At 39.8% G+C, this 15,920-nt stretch overlaps 2 protein-coding genes across 4 annotated transcripts; both read left to right on the top strand.

The window, feature by feature from the left end:
- The first annotated feature begins 126 nt into the window (after nucleotides 1-126).
- cabp1a (calcium binding protein 1a) lies at nucleotides 127-7,239 on the top strand. 2 transcript variants are annotated; one of them, XM_077715218.1, is made up of 7 exons: nucleotides 127-1,038; nucleotides 5,412-5,442; nucleotides 5,516-5,659; nucleotides 5,742-5,851; nucleotides 5,921-5,995; nucleotides 6,075-6,147; nucleotides 6,225-7,239. In XM_077715218.1, exons 1-7 carry the CDS (start codon nucleotides 307-309, stop codon nucleotides 6,248-6,250), a joined length of 1,191 nt encoding a protein of 396 aa, XP_077571344.1. In that variant the 5' UTR covers nucleotides 127-306; the 3' UTR covers nucleotides 6,251-7,239. The 2 variants fall into 2 exon arrangements, with proteins under 2 accessions (XP_077571344.1, XP_077571345.1); XM_077715219.1 differs by lacking the exon at nucleotides 127-1,038 and adding an exon at nucleotides 2,387-2,623.
- Nucleotides 7,240-8,628: 1,389 nt separating this feature from the next.
- mlec (malectin) lies at nucleotides 8,629-14,934 on the top strand. Of its 2 annotated transcripts, none has more exons than XM_077714847.1 (6): nucleotides 8,629-8,830; nucleotides 9,385-9,673; nucleotides 11,024-11,202; nucleotides 11,272-11,448; nucleotides 12,782-12,839; nucleotides 12,919-14,934. In XM_077714847.1, the coding sequence occupies exons 2-6, from the start codon at nucleotides 9,457-9,459 to the stop codon at nucleotides 13,161-13,163; spliced, it is 876 nt and encodes a 291-aa protein (XP_077570973.1). In that variant the 5' UTR covers nucleotides 8,629-8,830; nucleotides 9,385-9,456; the 3' UTR covers nucleotides 13,164-14,934. The 2 variants fall into 2 exon arrangements, with proteins under 2 accessions (XP_077570973.1, XP_077570972.1); XM_077714846.1 differs by lacking the exon at nucleotides 8,629-8,830 and adding an exon at nucleotides 8,884-9,091.
- Nucleotides 14,935-15,920: the final 986 nt, after the last annotated feature.

Genomic DNA, 15,920 nt, shown 5'->3' with positions numbered 1-15,920 from the left:
AAAGCTGCAAAAATTAAATAACTTGTAACGTGAATGTTTATATATACTAAATTGAGTAAAAAAAAAAAAACATTTAACGTGTAAAAGCAGATCCGAGGTGAGTCAGATTTATGTACCTCATTTGTTTCCATACACGTGTAACCACCCCAACATACACACACATGCACACACACTGCCCGAAACAGGTGCTGTTAGCCACTCAACACAAGCTGGCAAGAACTGGTCGACAATGGAAAGGAAGACCGGACGCGTGATGGCGACGATGACAATCGAGCCACCACCACGAACGAAAGAAAATCGGTAGCCATGAGCGCTTCTTTCCCACCATCCGACTCCACCACCTCGTTGCTCAAAAGCTCCTCGAGAAGATCCCCGCACGTCCCCCAACGCACGGTGGAGACTCGGAGAAGTCACCATCCGCATCACCACCACCGTCCCGCAGCCTCTTCTGCCACCACCACCGCCGCCCCGAACCAGAGCAATGGAACCGGCGAGGAGGCTTTATTGTCGGCGGGCAGCGACGTCAGCGCCCGGAGACCGCTGTGCCATCCTACGCTCGCCGGCAACCGTGACAAAGGCCAATCAACGCGAGTCAAGTGTCGGGATCAAGCACCTGACGGCCCCCTTCCGGAACCTCTAACCGAGGCCGGTCGCGGCGCGCACCGGCACCACCACCGCCGCAGGAAGCACAACCGAGAGGAGCGACAGCCCGCAGCCGGAGCGCCCGAAGCGGAGCCTCCGGAGCGGTTGCCGGAGCTTCGCCCTCGCTACCGAGCACGTCCTCTCCCGAAGATGCTCCCTCTTTCGGGCGAACAGGACGATAGAACTCCCCTGTGCGAACCGCGGGAGCAGCACAAGAGGGCCGCTTTGACCAAAAGCGGTGGCCGGGCCAGTCGGTCCCCGCCGCCGCCGCCGTCCGCCAGCTCTCCGCCGGTGCCGCCGTCCAGTGCCTCCTCGCGGCGTTCCCGGAGGTCCAGCGCCGCTTCTTTCGCTTCCGATGGCAACCTTCGCACTGTCCTCAATTCACTCTTTGGCCAGGTAAGAGTTACTGATTCATTTCCCATTAAGGACATAAAGTATGTGCTGTGGTCGTTAATAAAATATGGAAATTGTTATTTACCTTTCATAGGATAGTCGTTTAACTCGTTGCTGCCATTGACACTAATAGACGTCCAATTCATTTCCACCAGGAGGCCTGACGGTGACCAATCTCATTTGTTGTCAGCCTCTCCCAGTTGTAAAGGATAGGACACCAATTGCAGTCAAAGGCAGTGGTAGACATTTACAACCACGTAATCACCGTATTTTCTGGACTATAAGGAAAAATATATACCAGTATACATGGTGCACTGAGTACAAGTCACATTATTGGGAGGGTCTCACTTTTCTGGGTTTGTGGGTTTGATGCCAGGTTGGTCCTCACAATGTGGAGTTTCCATGTTCCCCCTGGGCATGCATGGGTATTCTCCAGGTACTCCAGTTTACTTCCACATCCCAAAAAATATGCTGGTGAGACACTCTTAATTGACCCTAGCATGAATAGTTGTCCTTCGTCTCTACGTGCCCTACGATTGGCTGGGATGGGCTCCAGCACCCCCAGCGACCCTTATGATAATAAGCGATTTGGACAAATGATTGAATGGATGATTTATGTATTTATAGACCATTAAGAGCAAACCGTGAACTTTAGACTTGGCGCACATTAGGTTTGTTTATTCCCAATATGCAAATGTCTTCAACATTGTGTAAATGCAACCATTTTTGGACAAACTTCAGGCCATCCTTGTCCAAAATGGTTGCTTATGTAATATATCCTCCTACGGACCTTCTGAATGAAAGCTTTTTCCTATCGAAGAGATTGTGCTGCGGGAGAGGAAATGTATCCGTTGGAGTGCAAATCCGTACACGGCCAAATATAACTTCCTACATGATTTATTGACAACTTTTGATTCAGTACCTTTTTAGTCTAGAGGTAAATCAGTGTTGGCTTCTCTTCCTTAAGTGCACTTTTATTCCCTAAAATGTAGTGGAAAATATTTCACTATACAGTCTGTGCTCCTTAGCAGGAAGCGCGACTGCTGTAGGTCGGAGTGACCTTGTCTTTTTCCGCAGGGGATGCAAGATGACAGGTGTGTGGGGGGCGGGACTAAACCAGCAAGTAAGGTGGGAATGAATAAAATAGACTATTTGGAAGGGAAAATGAAAGCTAGCTAAGATGAGGTATTTATCACAAAATACATTGATTGGCAGTGCTGCGTTTTCTCACCCCATTCGCTCTAAATTGTGTGGATTGCTCAGAGGAACGTTTGAAAACCCAGGATCGCCGCCCCTTTAATAGGCGTATTCCACTTTCCATCCTTGGTCTGCTTTCTTAGTTTATTTCCCAGGCTCACTTTTTCTTTCGCTCATTTGACGCACCAGTTGTGAAGCTTAGTTATTATTCTCACAAAGCAAAGAAAACTTGGATTTTTCTTGGGTGGTCATGGGTCTCGTCGAAACCAGAATTTACAGTCCTCTCAAAGGTCGAGCTGCAAATGTTACAGAGAAAAGGCCTTCCTGGTCCTTTTTAATGCCCTTTTTTTCTTTTGGTATGGGCAACTGCTTAGATTCAGCCCTCACCGTGGTAAGAGTCCCATTCTACTACTACTACAATCACAATTACTACTACTACTACTACTACCACTACTATTACTGCTACCACTACCACTTTAATTATTATTACCACTACTACTACTACCACCACTACTACAGTAATCACAATGACTAATACTACGCTCCAATACCACTACTACTATTACTGCTACCACCACCACTACTACTATTACCGCTACCACCACCACTACTACTACTGCTCCCACTACTACTACTACTACTACTACTACTACAACAATGACAATAACCACTACCGGGACCACTGACTACTACTACTACTGCTACTACTACAACAATGGCAATGACCGCTACTACTACTACTACTGCTACTACAACAACAACGGCAATGACCGCTACCACTATGACTACTACTACTACTACTACTACTGCTACTGCTACTACAACAACAACGGCAATGACCACTACCATTATGACTACTACTGTTACTACTACAACAATGACATTGACTGCTACCGCTACCACTGACTACTACTACAACTATGACTACTACTACCACTACAACAACTATGACTACTACTACTACTACTACTACTGCAGCTACCCCTGCTACTACCACTACAACCACTACAACTACTGCTACCACCACCACTACTACTTTTTGTAGGTCAAAACTGAGCATTAAATACAACTCAGGTTTTAACGGGCGCCTCTTTTGTAATTGTTTGTATCCGACTACTACCGAATAATTGTCAGAAATGTTTTTCTCCAGTTCTTCCCCGAAAAGGACAGTTGTCATTTTGTTAGCTTTATGAGGTTGTTATAGCAATATATTTTATTTCCCCGCTCCCGAACATGTTTACCCTTCTTGCCCCGAGCAAAGCGTAATGCGCGCTAAATGGAAACTTGGCATCGAGCCTTTTATCGATGCTTTTAAATTGTTTTCATAGTGAGCGTTCTCTACGTCACCCTCTTTTGCTCGGCTCCCTCCATTAGAATACATTACAATTATTGTTCCAATCTTCCCTAATCATATAAATTGGGTTAGTCAATGCAATTACGTTGTTAAAAGTATGAATTTAAAATATCAAGTCATCTATATGATAAATGACTAAGTAAATAAGGCCCATAAACCTGTCTATATCAAAGCAAACATATTCTTCTATTATTCATGTTGACACATTGTAAAACAGACTGCAAAAGTTTACAACAACCCGGTTTTTCCACCTTTTGTCCACATGCTTTGCTAATTGACTCTTCTACGCATAAATTGCATATTTACAATTATCACCATGTAAAAATGACATTTTCCTACCAAGTGCATATGTTTAAAAATATGCACATTAATATTTGTTTATACTAGAGTTTTGGTATTTACCTGAAGCATGAATTACATAGCATATTTATAATTATGGAAGCAATATCACCATTTAAAAAGAGAGTTTTATGTTTCATTTGGGTAAAAGCTTTAAAAAAATACAAGAACATTAAAAAAATAGGAAAGTTAAACATATTGACACAGTGTTAAATTAACACTTGTCAGACAATATCAGCCAAAAAAGACAATCATTAAATTTTAAAAAAATATGAATTTCTGTATCCCTTAAATAGGATTTTATGAATGGATACCTAACGTACTATCTGGTGAGTTTTCTGAACATACTGTAAAGCTACTTAGTGCACACTGCTTAAGAACAATATGTTAAGATTCTCAACAATTATGTGACAAATGTTCCAAACTCCTAATATAACCTGACAATATATTAAGATGGCGCACTTTTAGCATTTTATGGATACATATGACAATCCAAAAACTGTTTAGAATGCAGTACATGGGAACAAGCGGTCATGCAAAATCTGTCACTGGATGTGCTGACGTTTGATGACCCGTCCGTCACCGCCGTGACAAGAATTGCTGATGTTCCATATTTAATCACCCGCTTGTGTTTTCTCGCCTCTCAGTTGTTTCCAACGCCTTCAAACTTGCGTCATGCCTTAATGTTGTGTTTACACTTAGTTCTGGTGTTGTTAACCCCTGTCACTTCTGGGATATGTCTGCCCCCCTGTCTTTGCCCTTTAAAGGTTGCGTTCATTGTCAGCGAGAATCTTTGGGGCTCCAGATCATTTGGAACGTGTGTTTACATTCTTTTGTTTGTCTACTTTTAGTGTTGTTGCATAATGGATGAAAAAAAAACGCCCAATCCATGTTAAATGGTGTATTTTCCGCACTACAAGGCGCATTAGAAAAAATTCAATTTCCTGAAAAAGCCAGCAGTCTCCCATTATATATGGATTAATATTAGTTAGTAATTGTAAGAAATTCCCATTAGCACAGCTTCAGATCGTTGATGTATAACACAATACTCTACTACTACTACTACTACAGTGCCATCTAGTACATGTATATTCTTACCTAGGTCTTCAATGTATTGTCTTTTGTTTGTCTTGCTACTGCAATCAAGAAATTACCCGAATATGGGATGAAATAAAATTCTAATCTAATATAATCCAACATACTCTAATCTAATCTAGAACATCACTACCAATTACTACACCTGCCACCACCACTATTACTACTACTACTACTACTGTGATGTCTTATCTGTTGCGCCTTATATATGAAACAAATTTTGCGAGAGGACATTCATTGAAAGTGCATCTTATAGTGCGGAAATTACGGTATTCAAGTTCTATGTTTAAATGTCGTTTTGTAGAAATCATTGCTGTTCTTTGTATGGAAATCAGTCATGTTGGATTTGTTTATATTTGTACTGACGTGATTTATTTTCTTGACTTTGTAGGACAGAGAACTTCGTCCAGAGGAGATGGATGGTAAGTTGATTTGTCTTTATTAATAAATTGCCAAACAACAAATGCCCAAATGAATAATGTCTTTTTTAAACAGAGTTGCGGGATGCATTTAAAGAATTTGACAAGGACAAAGATGGCTTCATTAGCTGTAAAGATCTTGGAAACTGCATGAGAACTATGGGATACATGCCAACTGAAATGGAACTGATTGAATTGAGCCAGCAGATTAATATGAACTGTAAGAACTGGTTTTCAATGCTATTGTAAAGTTTTCACTTGGGAATATATATATATATATTTTAAATTTGGTCTTTCTCTAGTGGGCGGCCATGTTGATTTTGAGGATTTTGTGGAATTGATGGGTCCGAAACTCCTTGCTGAAACGGCAGACATGATTGGAATTAAAGAATTAAAAGAGGCCTTCAGAGAGGTAAGAATGTGGCAATTTATAGTCCGTCAGTTACGTTAATTTTCCACTTAATTGTTTTTGCATTGTTAGTTTGACACTAATGGAGATGGCGCTATAAGTACATCCGAACTTCGGGATGCCATGCGAAAGCTTTTGGGTCATCAGGTAAGGTTTCATTGACTTGGAGTATTTTTTATTTTTTGTTTAAAGATGGCTACTGACTACCACCATTTGATTTTTGCAGGTTGGGCTGAATGAAGTGGAGGATATTCTGCGGGAAGTTGATTTGAATGGTGACGGCTTGGTGGACTTTGAAGGTAAAGATACCAGGTTTGGGTTATTTATAGATGATGTTTGCGACCATATTGGGAGGTTTTTTTTCTTCCTTTGGCAGAGTTTGTTCGGATGATGTCGCGTTGAGTGCGTGGAAAGATCGTGAACGAGGAAATTCGCTCCTCGAAGACAGGCCAAGATTTTCCCCGAGCGATTCTGATCCGATCGTGGCCAAGACTGGAAATTCCGACGGCTCGAACGTTCAATCAAAAAAAAGTGTTCTTCCCGAGCGTCTCCAGTCCGATGGAGGCGGAACTCGTTGTAGCCTATCTTGACGATTGTATATTGGGTTTTTTTTTTTGCACTTTAAATCTCACTTGACTTCATCCCGTCTCGTCCAATGTCGGCGTTTCGTCTCGATGTTGTTTAATGTCTTAGAAAATATCACTCTGTCTGGATGTGAGAATAAATGTAGATTCAATTTAGAGAATAGGTGTCAAAGTGGCGGCCCGGGGGCCAAATCTGGCCCGCCGAATCATTTTGTGTGGCCCGGAAAAGTCAATCATGAGTGCTGACTTTCTCTTTTAGGATCAAATTAAAATGAAGAGTATAGATGTATATTATATTTCCGTATTTTTCCCCCTTTTAAATCAATAATTGTCATTTTTTTAATCATTTTTTCTGTTTTTAGTTTAAAAATCATTTTGTAAAATCTAAAAAATATATATATAAAAAAGCTAAAGTAAACATTGTTTTAGATCTATAAAAAACTGAATAATCAGGGCTTTTAATCCAGTTCTTTTAATCCGTTTATTTAAAAAAATCTAAATATTATATCTAAAATGGCCCACATAAAATCAAGTTAATGTTAATGCGGCTCACGAACCAACCCGAGTCTGACACCCTTGACTTAGAGTTAGAAAAATGTATATTTGGGACGTCTTTTTGTGTGACATCGGGGTCTCGGTAAAGAGCCCACGTAGCAATACTACATCTGTATCAAGTGTTTGTCCATTGCCGTAAAAAAAAAAAATCGGCGAAACTACAAAATGTACGAACACACAACTGTGAACTTGTCGAATGTTACCGCCGAATTCCCACCGCCAGCAGTTTATGTACACATCTCCGTTTTTTTTGTTGTTGTTGTTTTTTGGTTGATTTTCCCGTCCGAGCTGAAATCTAGACGACCAAAGTACTCGGCAATGATGAGCAGGTTCGTGTCATGCTTTTTTTTTTTTTTTTTAGGAATGGCGTGTGTGGGCGGTGTTTAGCGAATGTTAGTGTCAATATGATTGTAGCTGTGGTAAAAAAAAAACAAAAGTCTTGCAAATCTGTGTTGTTGAAGCAAAAAGTCTATGCATGCCAAAGAGAGGAGTTCTTTTCAGTATGCACATTTGGATTTTCAATCAATAGAAATGTTTGGCAAAGTGCAGTCTACAAAAAAATAAATGTCATTACATTGCAGCTATATTGTGTGAGTGGCTATTTGACTGAAAAATCAAAGTAGAAGGTCACCAAAAAAGAAGGACAGGACCTCAATTGTGGCTAAAGTTTTAACAATGTTCAAACCAACAGCTATAGTATGATTTTTTTTTTCAATTTTTGGTCTTTTAGAAGTCCAAGATTTGGAATTTCAGCATTGAACAAATTTTCAAAATCAAACTATTGGCTTTTGCAAGATTGTATTTATCCTCACTAAGGTCGCAGGGGGTGCTGGAGCCTTTTACAGCTGACTTGGGGCCAGAGGTGGGAAGACAACCTACTGAATCAGCCTACCATGCACGCCTTTGGAATGTGTAAGTACCCAGAGAAAACCCAAATAGGCCAAGGGAGAACATGCAAACTCTACACAGGTGAACTGACCTTGATTTGAACCCAAATCTCTCGCGGTGAGGCTGACATGCTAACCACTTATCCGCCGGGCTGCCCTCTTACGCTATAAATTACTAATAGTATTTATTGCATAAAACATTTGCAATTGCCAACACGTTTTATGTCATGTCTAAAACAGGATATGCTAACCCAAAAGAATTGAATAATTGAATTTGCTTTAAGAACAGCCGTCAATTTGAGAAATGTGTATATACACAAAGAAAAGCAAATGTTTGCACAAAATATAATCTATCTCAAAGATACAGTCGTGATAAAGAGCTGAAAAAAAATAATTGAAACCTGTAGTACAAATTTGGGTCATGTAGTTAGTCCACTGTTGTATACCAAAAACTACTAATAATGTGGTCACATTGCCTAAAATGTGATGTTCACATATTTATTTTTGTTTTAATGACCAAAATTATTAATTTTCCCCATAAAGTGTTAAAGGAGTAGTGCCTGTAATGAGAACGCTCAACATGTACGAAATTGATTAAAAGTTACCATAGCAACCTTTTGGGTCGCTCCACTTTGCTCAAGCCTTACGTTTGCGTTGGACGCTCCTGATTGGATAAAAGCTCAGCCATTCACGGACGTACGCCAAAAGAGGGCGGGTCAAAAACCTCTAGGCCACGCGTATGAATTAATAATAAGTATCTCGTCGCTCAATCACCACTCCCATTGACAGCGTTAAACGTTAAATTCTTTTTAGCTGTCCCATTCTAGTAGATTGGACGTTTATCACCGTCATTGGTAAACAATTGTGAAAAACGCCACGCAAGAAGCATGTTTATGAACACGTTTTTTTATAGCGTCTCGGAAAAAGAAACGTGGAGTGAAGACGCAGCTGGACCGGTAAGAGGAAATACAGGAAGAATGTGATTGGTCGGAATGGATGTCAATCATCCACTGCGTTACGTTGCACTGCAGCTAGCAGCCACTGTAGGTACACTCATACTTTGAATGAAAGTCGTCAAGTGTTCCACGCTGAACGCTCCACCGTCGGGCAAATATATGAACACGGTCAATTCTGCCTTTATTCACCGGCGTGTGCAACCGGTGAGACGGTTTTTACAGTGCTAGGCGTTGACTCGGACAACATTTTCGAGGAAAAAGGTAAGACACATGTTAGCCGCACTACAGTCGACCACGTCTTTCTGGTTAGACAGGTACGCTTAGCCAGCTAGCATCACTAGCGACGTGAACCTGTGTTTAATAGTATTTAAGTACACTAACGGTTCGTGTTATAAACACGTGATATGATACGGTTGTATTCGTTTTTTGCACTTGAATGAGTACACGTTTTATTGTGGCGTTGTCTCGTGTCTTGCTACCGGGTAGCGGTAGAGTTAGCATTGCGGCTAACTCGCTGCTTGTATCTTATTGCATGTCATGACTTGTGACGTCAGAATTCGGGGCCAACTCGGAAGTCGTGGATTTGACCGACTGACCGTGCCTTGGATCGGGACTACGTTGGGGATATGCAGCGACTTACGTCGCGGCTCTTCGCCGGGCTGATTGCAGCCGGATTGCTTGTGCAATGCCGGGCGGACGGCGGCGGTGGTGGTGGAGGTGGCGGCGGCGGCCCCAATCTAGCCGAAAGGGTCATCTTTGCTGTCAATGCCGGGGGAGAATCGCACGTTGACGTGCATGGGATTCAATTCAAGAAAGACCCTTTGGAAGGGAAACTCGGAAAAGGTAGGTCGTCACGACGGTTATGTATGGGTTATGATGGGAGGTGATCTAACCAGTTTAGATAAAACCACACATGATTCTTACAATGCTGTAGTCAAAACCAGGTCACTCATATTGGACTCGCAATTAGCTTTTATATTCGTGTTTCTATAATCGCAACCCAAAATGACCTCTAGTGATGACTCGATGAGGCATTGTATACTGTTTCCATACAGTGTGAAACCGTTTTGATACAGTTTCAAAACGGTGTAACAGAATATTGATGCTCCAGCATGGTTTTGTGACTGTCAATACATTTGAGCCGTAAAGGAAATTTCAAAGACTTGTATATTAAAGGCAGAAGTCTGACTTAATGTTGATTTTAACAATAAAAATTCAGAATAAAGTCATAATTCTTATTTTAAAGTGAAAACCTGCTATCTTGAGTATCTTAACAGACACTTGTAATGGAAAATTCTGGTTTTATTAAATCTTGACACCTTTTAAAATGATCTAATAATTCTAGCTGTTTAATAATAATCTAATAGGATACATAACAATATATCACAGTATTGACATATTGTTACACACCAAGTATACAAAGCACCACTTAGCTCCTCCCATTTTAGATATTATCAGTCTTCCAAAGTGGCTATGGATTTTTTCTCAAGGATTTAGAATACAATTTTTTTTTCTATCTGCAAATGCTTTGGCCATTTATAAGTGGCACTTAAGCTTTTCTGGGGTAAAAGACAGATTTCCAAAATGATTAAAAATAAAAAAAAATACGACCCTAAAATGACTAGTGTTTTTGTACAGGGTTCCTAGACATTAAAAATTAAGCGCTTATCTTTAATGCATTAGAGGGGTTTTAAGTGGTGAAAAAAAAACAATAGCGCAACGTTTCCTGCCATTCAGAGTCGAGACGTGATCTTCCAGCTAGAGCAGGGGTGAGCAAACTACGGCCTGCGGGTCACATCCGGCCCACTAGGCCTTTTAATCCGGCCCGCCGACGTTGTCCAAATGTTTTTTTTTCCCCAAGATGGCGCCGTCACGTGGAAGTAACTCTGTCCACTCTTATTTGTTTTTGGTGTTTTACAGCCCCTCTATCTTTTTTTAAAATACATTTTAATATTTCTCAATACATTCCTTTTTAATTGACTTTATACTTTAATGATGAGTATGTTAATACTTTAGTCCTTTTTATCTGTTTATGTTTCATATGTACTGTTAACGGATGCACTTTTTTATATGTATCCTATCTTGTGCTGACCCCGCCCCCATCTGTCAAAATTTTAAAGTCAATGTGGCCCCCCCGGGCCCAAAAGTTTGCCTTCCCGACTCTTAAAAAATGCTTTCATTTATCTTTTACAGCTTCCGATTATGGAATGCGCCTTCCCATCCTCCGTTCCAGTCCCGAAGATCAAGTCCTCTACCAAACCGAGCGCTACAACGAAGACACTTTTGGATACGATATCCCCATACGAGAAGAAGGCGACTATATTCTGGTGATGAAATACGCCGAGGTTTACTTTGCCCAGTCGCAACAAAAGGTATAACATCACCTAACATCCCTGCTTCAATGTTGTATAGTGTTTTTTTGACGTAAACTTGTTTACCAGGTGTTTGACGTCCGGCTAAATGGTCACGTGGTTGTAAAGGACTTGGATATTTTTGACCGAGTGGGCCATAGTACGGCACACGACGAAATCGTGGCCTTCTCCATTCGCCGTGGGAAGCTGAGCGTTCAAGGCGAGGTTTCGACCTTCAATGGGAAGCTCACGGTTGAATTTGTCAAGGTGAGTTCAATGTCATCTCGTAAAAAAAGAGATTTACGACTTTAATTCCATCCCGTACTATGTTTGTCGCTTAATTACTTGTACTCTGTATTTAATTAATGCTACTGAAATGAATTAAAATGCCATTATTAATCACTAGCTTGGAAAAAAAAGAGCTAAAGATCTATGATTCTTTTAATGAGGAAGCGGATTTTAGGTGAGATTAAAGATGCATTAATATAGCTCATAATTAATTCGGTTTTTTTACATCTCTCCGCAGTTTCAATGCGTGTATAATGAGATATTTTTTACATCAGTTTTCATGGCTTTGGTCACCATTAAGAGACATTTTTTTGGTAATAATGAGCCTTTTGTTGATCTATTCAAGCTGAAATTTGAGTGTGTCTTTGTGATGTGAGCCACATTAACGCGTGACTCATTTTCACACTGAAGACAGTTTCAAAGTTAGAAGGAACAAATTAGCTTGCCCCAGGCTGCATTTGAGCATGAATACGTATATCCTTATGTCCCTTACATGGAACTACAGTAGCTCAAAGAGGTTTTTGTTTTGTTTTATTCATACTATCACTTTAATGGAAGTGCTGATTCTTTCATCTACACAGTAATTTGACATTAAATGCGGGAACATTACCGTGTTGTGATTTGCGTATGATGTTATACTTGTTTTTTTTTTTATATTCTTCTTTTGATTGACCATCGCTTTGATTATTTTTTTTTGTGTTGATTTTGTATTTTTTTTTGTGTTCATTCCCAAAAAAAATGGACCCTTTCATCCATAGCTTAAATTGCAACAAACAATTGTTGGATCAAGTTTTATTGTAGTTTCTTTAACATGAATGACTTTCTATCTTATAGCTGTTAAAAAGTTATTTTGTCTTTGAAGAGAATTAAGGAAATGTAGTCATGTGACCGTTACCTCAGCTATTGCTACGTTCTTAAGCAAAACGTTACCTGTTGCATTCAGCCATGTAATTGCACCTGGAAACCATTGGGGGCGCTGTTTAGTTCGCAAGACCAATGGTTCTACTGACCTGTATAGATGAACAAATCTACCAAAATTTAAAAATAATAATAATAAAAAAAAGGAAACTAAATTAACAACTTTGGGAAAATGGCCTAATCATGGCAATTTCATAGGATTAGAATGGGGTAAAAAAAATAAAAGGCGATTTACAGATATGTTGCTATGGCAGATAATGAGTTAAGTTAAGAAATTAATCCATAAGTTTTAAGTCAAAATGCCTAAATATCATCAACAAAATCATAAAACCTCTGCACAAGTAGTGTTGCCCCTGGTGATTATTGACTTTCCTGTTTTTTTTTTTTTTTTCAGGGTTATTATGATAACCCCAAGGTCTGCGCTCTCTATGTGATGAAAGGAACCCCAGAAGGTACTTTTCCCATACTTTATTTTCCCTCTACTTTTTAATTTCAACGGCATTGACATTTTTTTCCCCTCCTTACGGAAAGACGTGCCCAAACTCCAGCCTCACCCCGGCTTGGAGAAGCACGAGGAAGAGGAGGAGGAAGAAGAAGACGGCGAGGGAAGCGACGACGCGGGCAAGAAGAAAATCCCACCCGATGCCAAGCCCAGAGTCCAATCGGGACCCCGGACGCCAAACCCGTACGCCGCCGATAACAGCAGCCTCATGTTCCCCATCCTGGTGGCGTTTGGGGTCTTCATCCCTACCTTGTTCTGCCTCTGTCGGCTGTGAGGACCCCCCCACACCCCTCGGCGGACAACACCGGACCACGTGACAGGTGAGGGGGCGGCGTTAAACAGGCCAATCGTGCAAAAAAAAACGTCTCGGAGGGAATACGGACCACGGAAGGACGATCAAAGACAAAAAAAAGAAAAAAACGCGGGCGGTTACGGGACGGAAAAAGCCGAGTCGGTCTTTCGGAGTCTGCTTATTGTCCATTCTTTCGTTGAGTGGATCTCAAAGTTCGAGTCCTCAAAAGCTAAACGCAATTTGGGCGGATGGGTCGTGGCGTCGGCGCGACGTTTAAGAAACTCGGATTTTTCTGGGGCGGAGGGAACGTTAGGCAAGCATTTTTCCTTTTTTTTCTCCCGGCGTTTCCGCATCTGGGTTTAGAAGACTATCTCGTCTGTCTTTTGTGATTTAATATTGATAAATATTCGGCTGAAGGTTCACGTCATGGCGTATCAAGGGGGGGTCTAAATGATGGTGGGATGCCCAGGTTTGATTGGCCCGTGGTGAATGATAATTGTATTGAGTGTGGCCTGCACAATAATATTAAATTTAGCCTGCATTTTTTTTGTGATTTTCAGCTTTAACAGTGGATGGGGTGAAAAATTATTAAATACCAGACTTGCCAGTTTAAATTTATTTTATTTCTATTATTAATATTAATAATAAGACTGAAGTATATCATAATTTTTGTTTAAAACATGAAAAAATGAATACATTAGTAGTAAATTATTGACTCAACCGAAATGAACTTTGTCCAGTGAGCCCACTAAAAAGTCAAGGAAATATTGAGTTTGAAAATATATTTAAGGGTAAAAAAAAAACTAATGTTATAGTTTCCGACTTTATTATAAGCAAAAGCTGTTTACGTGACTATCTCGTTTTGAAGGTGAGAAACGCCAAAAAAATGAAGGCTTTATTTTTTTGTGGACTAAATTCAATGCTATTTTCGTCATTAGCTGCGTGCCAATCAAAACTGGGTAGCAGGCCACAGTTTGGACACCCCCACATTTGCGCCTTCAATTTTTTTTTTTGACTGATTCACAGAATTTGGTGCCATTTTCTTGCCTTGCGTTCGTTTTTTTTACTTTTTCAAGACGTGAGCACCTTCTTCCCCCTCTTTGCCAAAATGTCATTTCATTCAGCACTAAAGTCACCATTTTTTGCTGAATTCCACGGTCACGTGTGTATGTGTGCGTGTGTATATGGTACAAGATCTTTGTTTTTGTTTAATTTTAACGGTTATCCTCGTTTTTGTCTGAATTGGGGTGCTGGGTTTTTATTTTTTTTTTTGGTTCTAAGCGATTTTCTCTTAAAAACATAGAAACAAACCCTGTGGCCTTTCTTTAAGAGGGAGAAACGGTTTGAAAACCACAAAAAACACTTAGCGGACTGTCCAATGAGATGCCTGTCAAAAAATTCATCAAAAAATGCGCCTTTTCTGGTGTAATTTAAATCGGAAATTGGATTTTAGGGTTTAAAATGTCTTTTTTTTAATGGGGAGTTCTTTCAACTTGATTTTTTTGTGATATTTTGCACTGCCTCGTCTGTATCGTTGCCTTTTAATTATGGAATAATTTCCACGTTTACCATCGTCAGCCTTTTTTTTGTCTCGTACGGATCGTTTTTTGGGTGAAAGAAGCGTCATGGGTCGACAGGATTGGATTTTGGAGTCGAAAAGAGGGACTTTTGTTAGAATTTTTTCAAATTCTAATCTCTAAAAGCACGAAAGTGGAATGAAGATCCGCTCGTTTGTCCTTTTTTTTTAACATTTGAACCAAAGACTCCATCCGTACTTTAGCTACGCAACATGGCGTCCTATCTTTCTTCTTCTTTGGCGTCGTTTAATAAATCAGGGAGATCCACCCAGCCATGTTAAAACCCGGCTCTTTTTTAAAGCTTTTTTGGTTTATTTTTCAACCTAATTGTGATATTATCATACTGTACTGTCAATCGGAATGCCCCGCCCCCCTCCCCTCTGTGTCTTATTTTCAAACTGTATAGTATATGTGAGTTCAATTTAAGAAATAATAATAATAATGATAAGATAAAGAGATGGATTTTGGTCTCCACCGTCCAGGCAGCGTTTAAATAAAAAATAGATAAAAAAAACATGTAAAAAATGCCAGAGTTCCCAACGCGATTGCATCCGATGGCCCGTGTATGATCTTTCTGTAGCGTTTTGGATGAACAAATGCTCCTCTGAGGCCTGATGGCAGCAGCAGATTAAGTGCTGTCTCTTTTTAATAAATGTGCTATTTTATCAGACTGTCGCCGCTGGTTTTTACCCCAAAAAATTCAAGTCAGGTTGTGTATGCTGTCTGGTGAAGGATGGAGTGGAAGACCGTGGTTAAGGTAAAAAGTTAAATGATCTTTTATATGTTTGAAGAGAATGTTTTGTTTGGCTTTTTTTGTAGAGTTTGATGTTTTTAGTGAAGTATATATTTGCACTTTTTCGATTTAGTTTTTAGATAGAGTAAAACGTAATTGATTTACTTTTTTATGTGGATAATAGATTTGTTTAGAGTTTGTTTTTCATTTGTAGGAAAAAAGTTAAAATTACTTTTTGGAGATCTCAAACTTAATTTTGCATTTTTTTTTTACTTATCCCAGTTTTTTTCAAAATGTAAAATTTAGAATATATAACATGTACAATTTTGATTATTTTCATGTTTCAGTTGTCAATGGTAAATATTACATTTGAAAATAGAATAATTAAATGTTTTAATGATTAGGTATTTTATATTTAAAAGATTTAAA

Source organism: Stigmatopora nigra, chromosome 4 (genome assembly GCF_051989575.1).
Source record: "Stigmatopora nigra isolate UIUO_SnigA chromosome 4, RoL_Snig_1.1, whole genome shotgun sequence".
In the NCBI taxonomy this organism is placed as follows: Eukaryota; Metazoa; Chordata; class Actinopteri; order Syngnathiformes; family Syngnathidae; genus Stigmatopora; species Stigmatopora nigra.
Note: the sequence above shows the minus strand (reverse complement) of the source record. Positions and strands in the feature narration are given on the sequence as shown.

Excerpts from the sequence above, each read along its gene's own strand:
- cabp1a (XM_077715218.1), top strand. The coding sequence starts at position 307 with ATGAGCGCTTCTTTCCCACCATCCGACTCCACCACCTCGTTGCTCAAA. Across the intron at positions 5,660-5,741 it reads CCAGCAGATTAATATGAACT|TGGGCGGCCATGTTGATTTT; the intron begins GTAAGAACTGGT and ends GTCTTTCTCTAG. Across the intron at positions 5,852-5,920 it reads TAAAAGAGGCCTTCAGAGAG|TTTGACACTAATGGAGATGG; the intron begins GTAAGAATGTGG and ends TTGCATTGTTAG.
- mlec (XM_077714847.1), top strand. The coding sequence starts at position 9,457 with ATGCAGCGACTTACGTCGCGGCTCTTCGCCGGGCTGATTGCAGCCGGA. Across the intron at positions 11,203-11,271 it reads TTGCCCAGTCGCAACAAAAG|GTGTTTGACGTCCGGCTAAA; the intron begins GTATAACATCAC and ends CTTGTTTACCAG. Across the intron at positions 12,840-12,918 it reads GATGAAAGGAACCCCAGAAG|ACGTGCCCAAACTCCAGCCT; the intron begins GTACTTTTCCCA and ends CCTTACGGAAAG.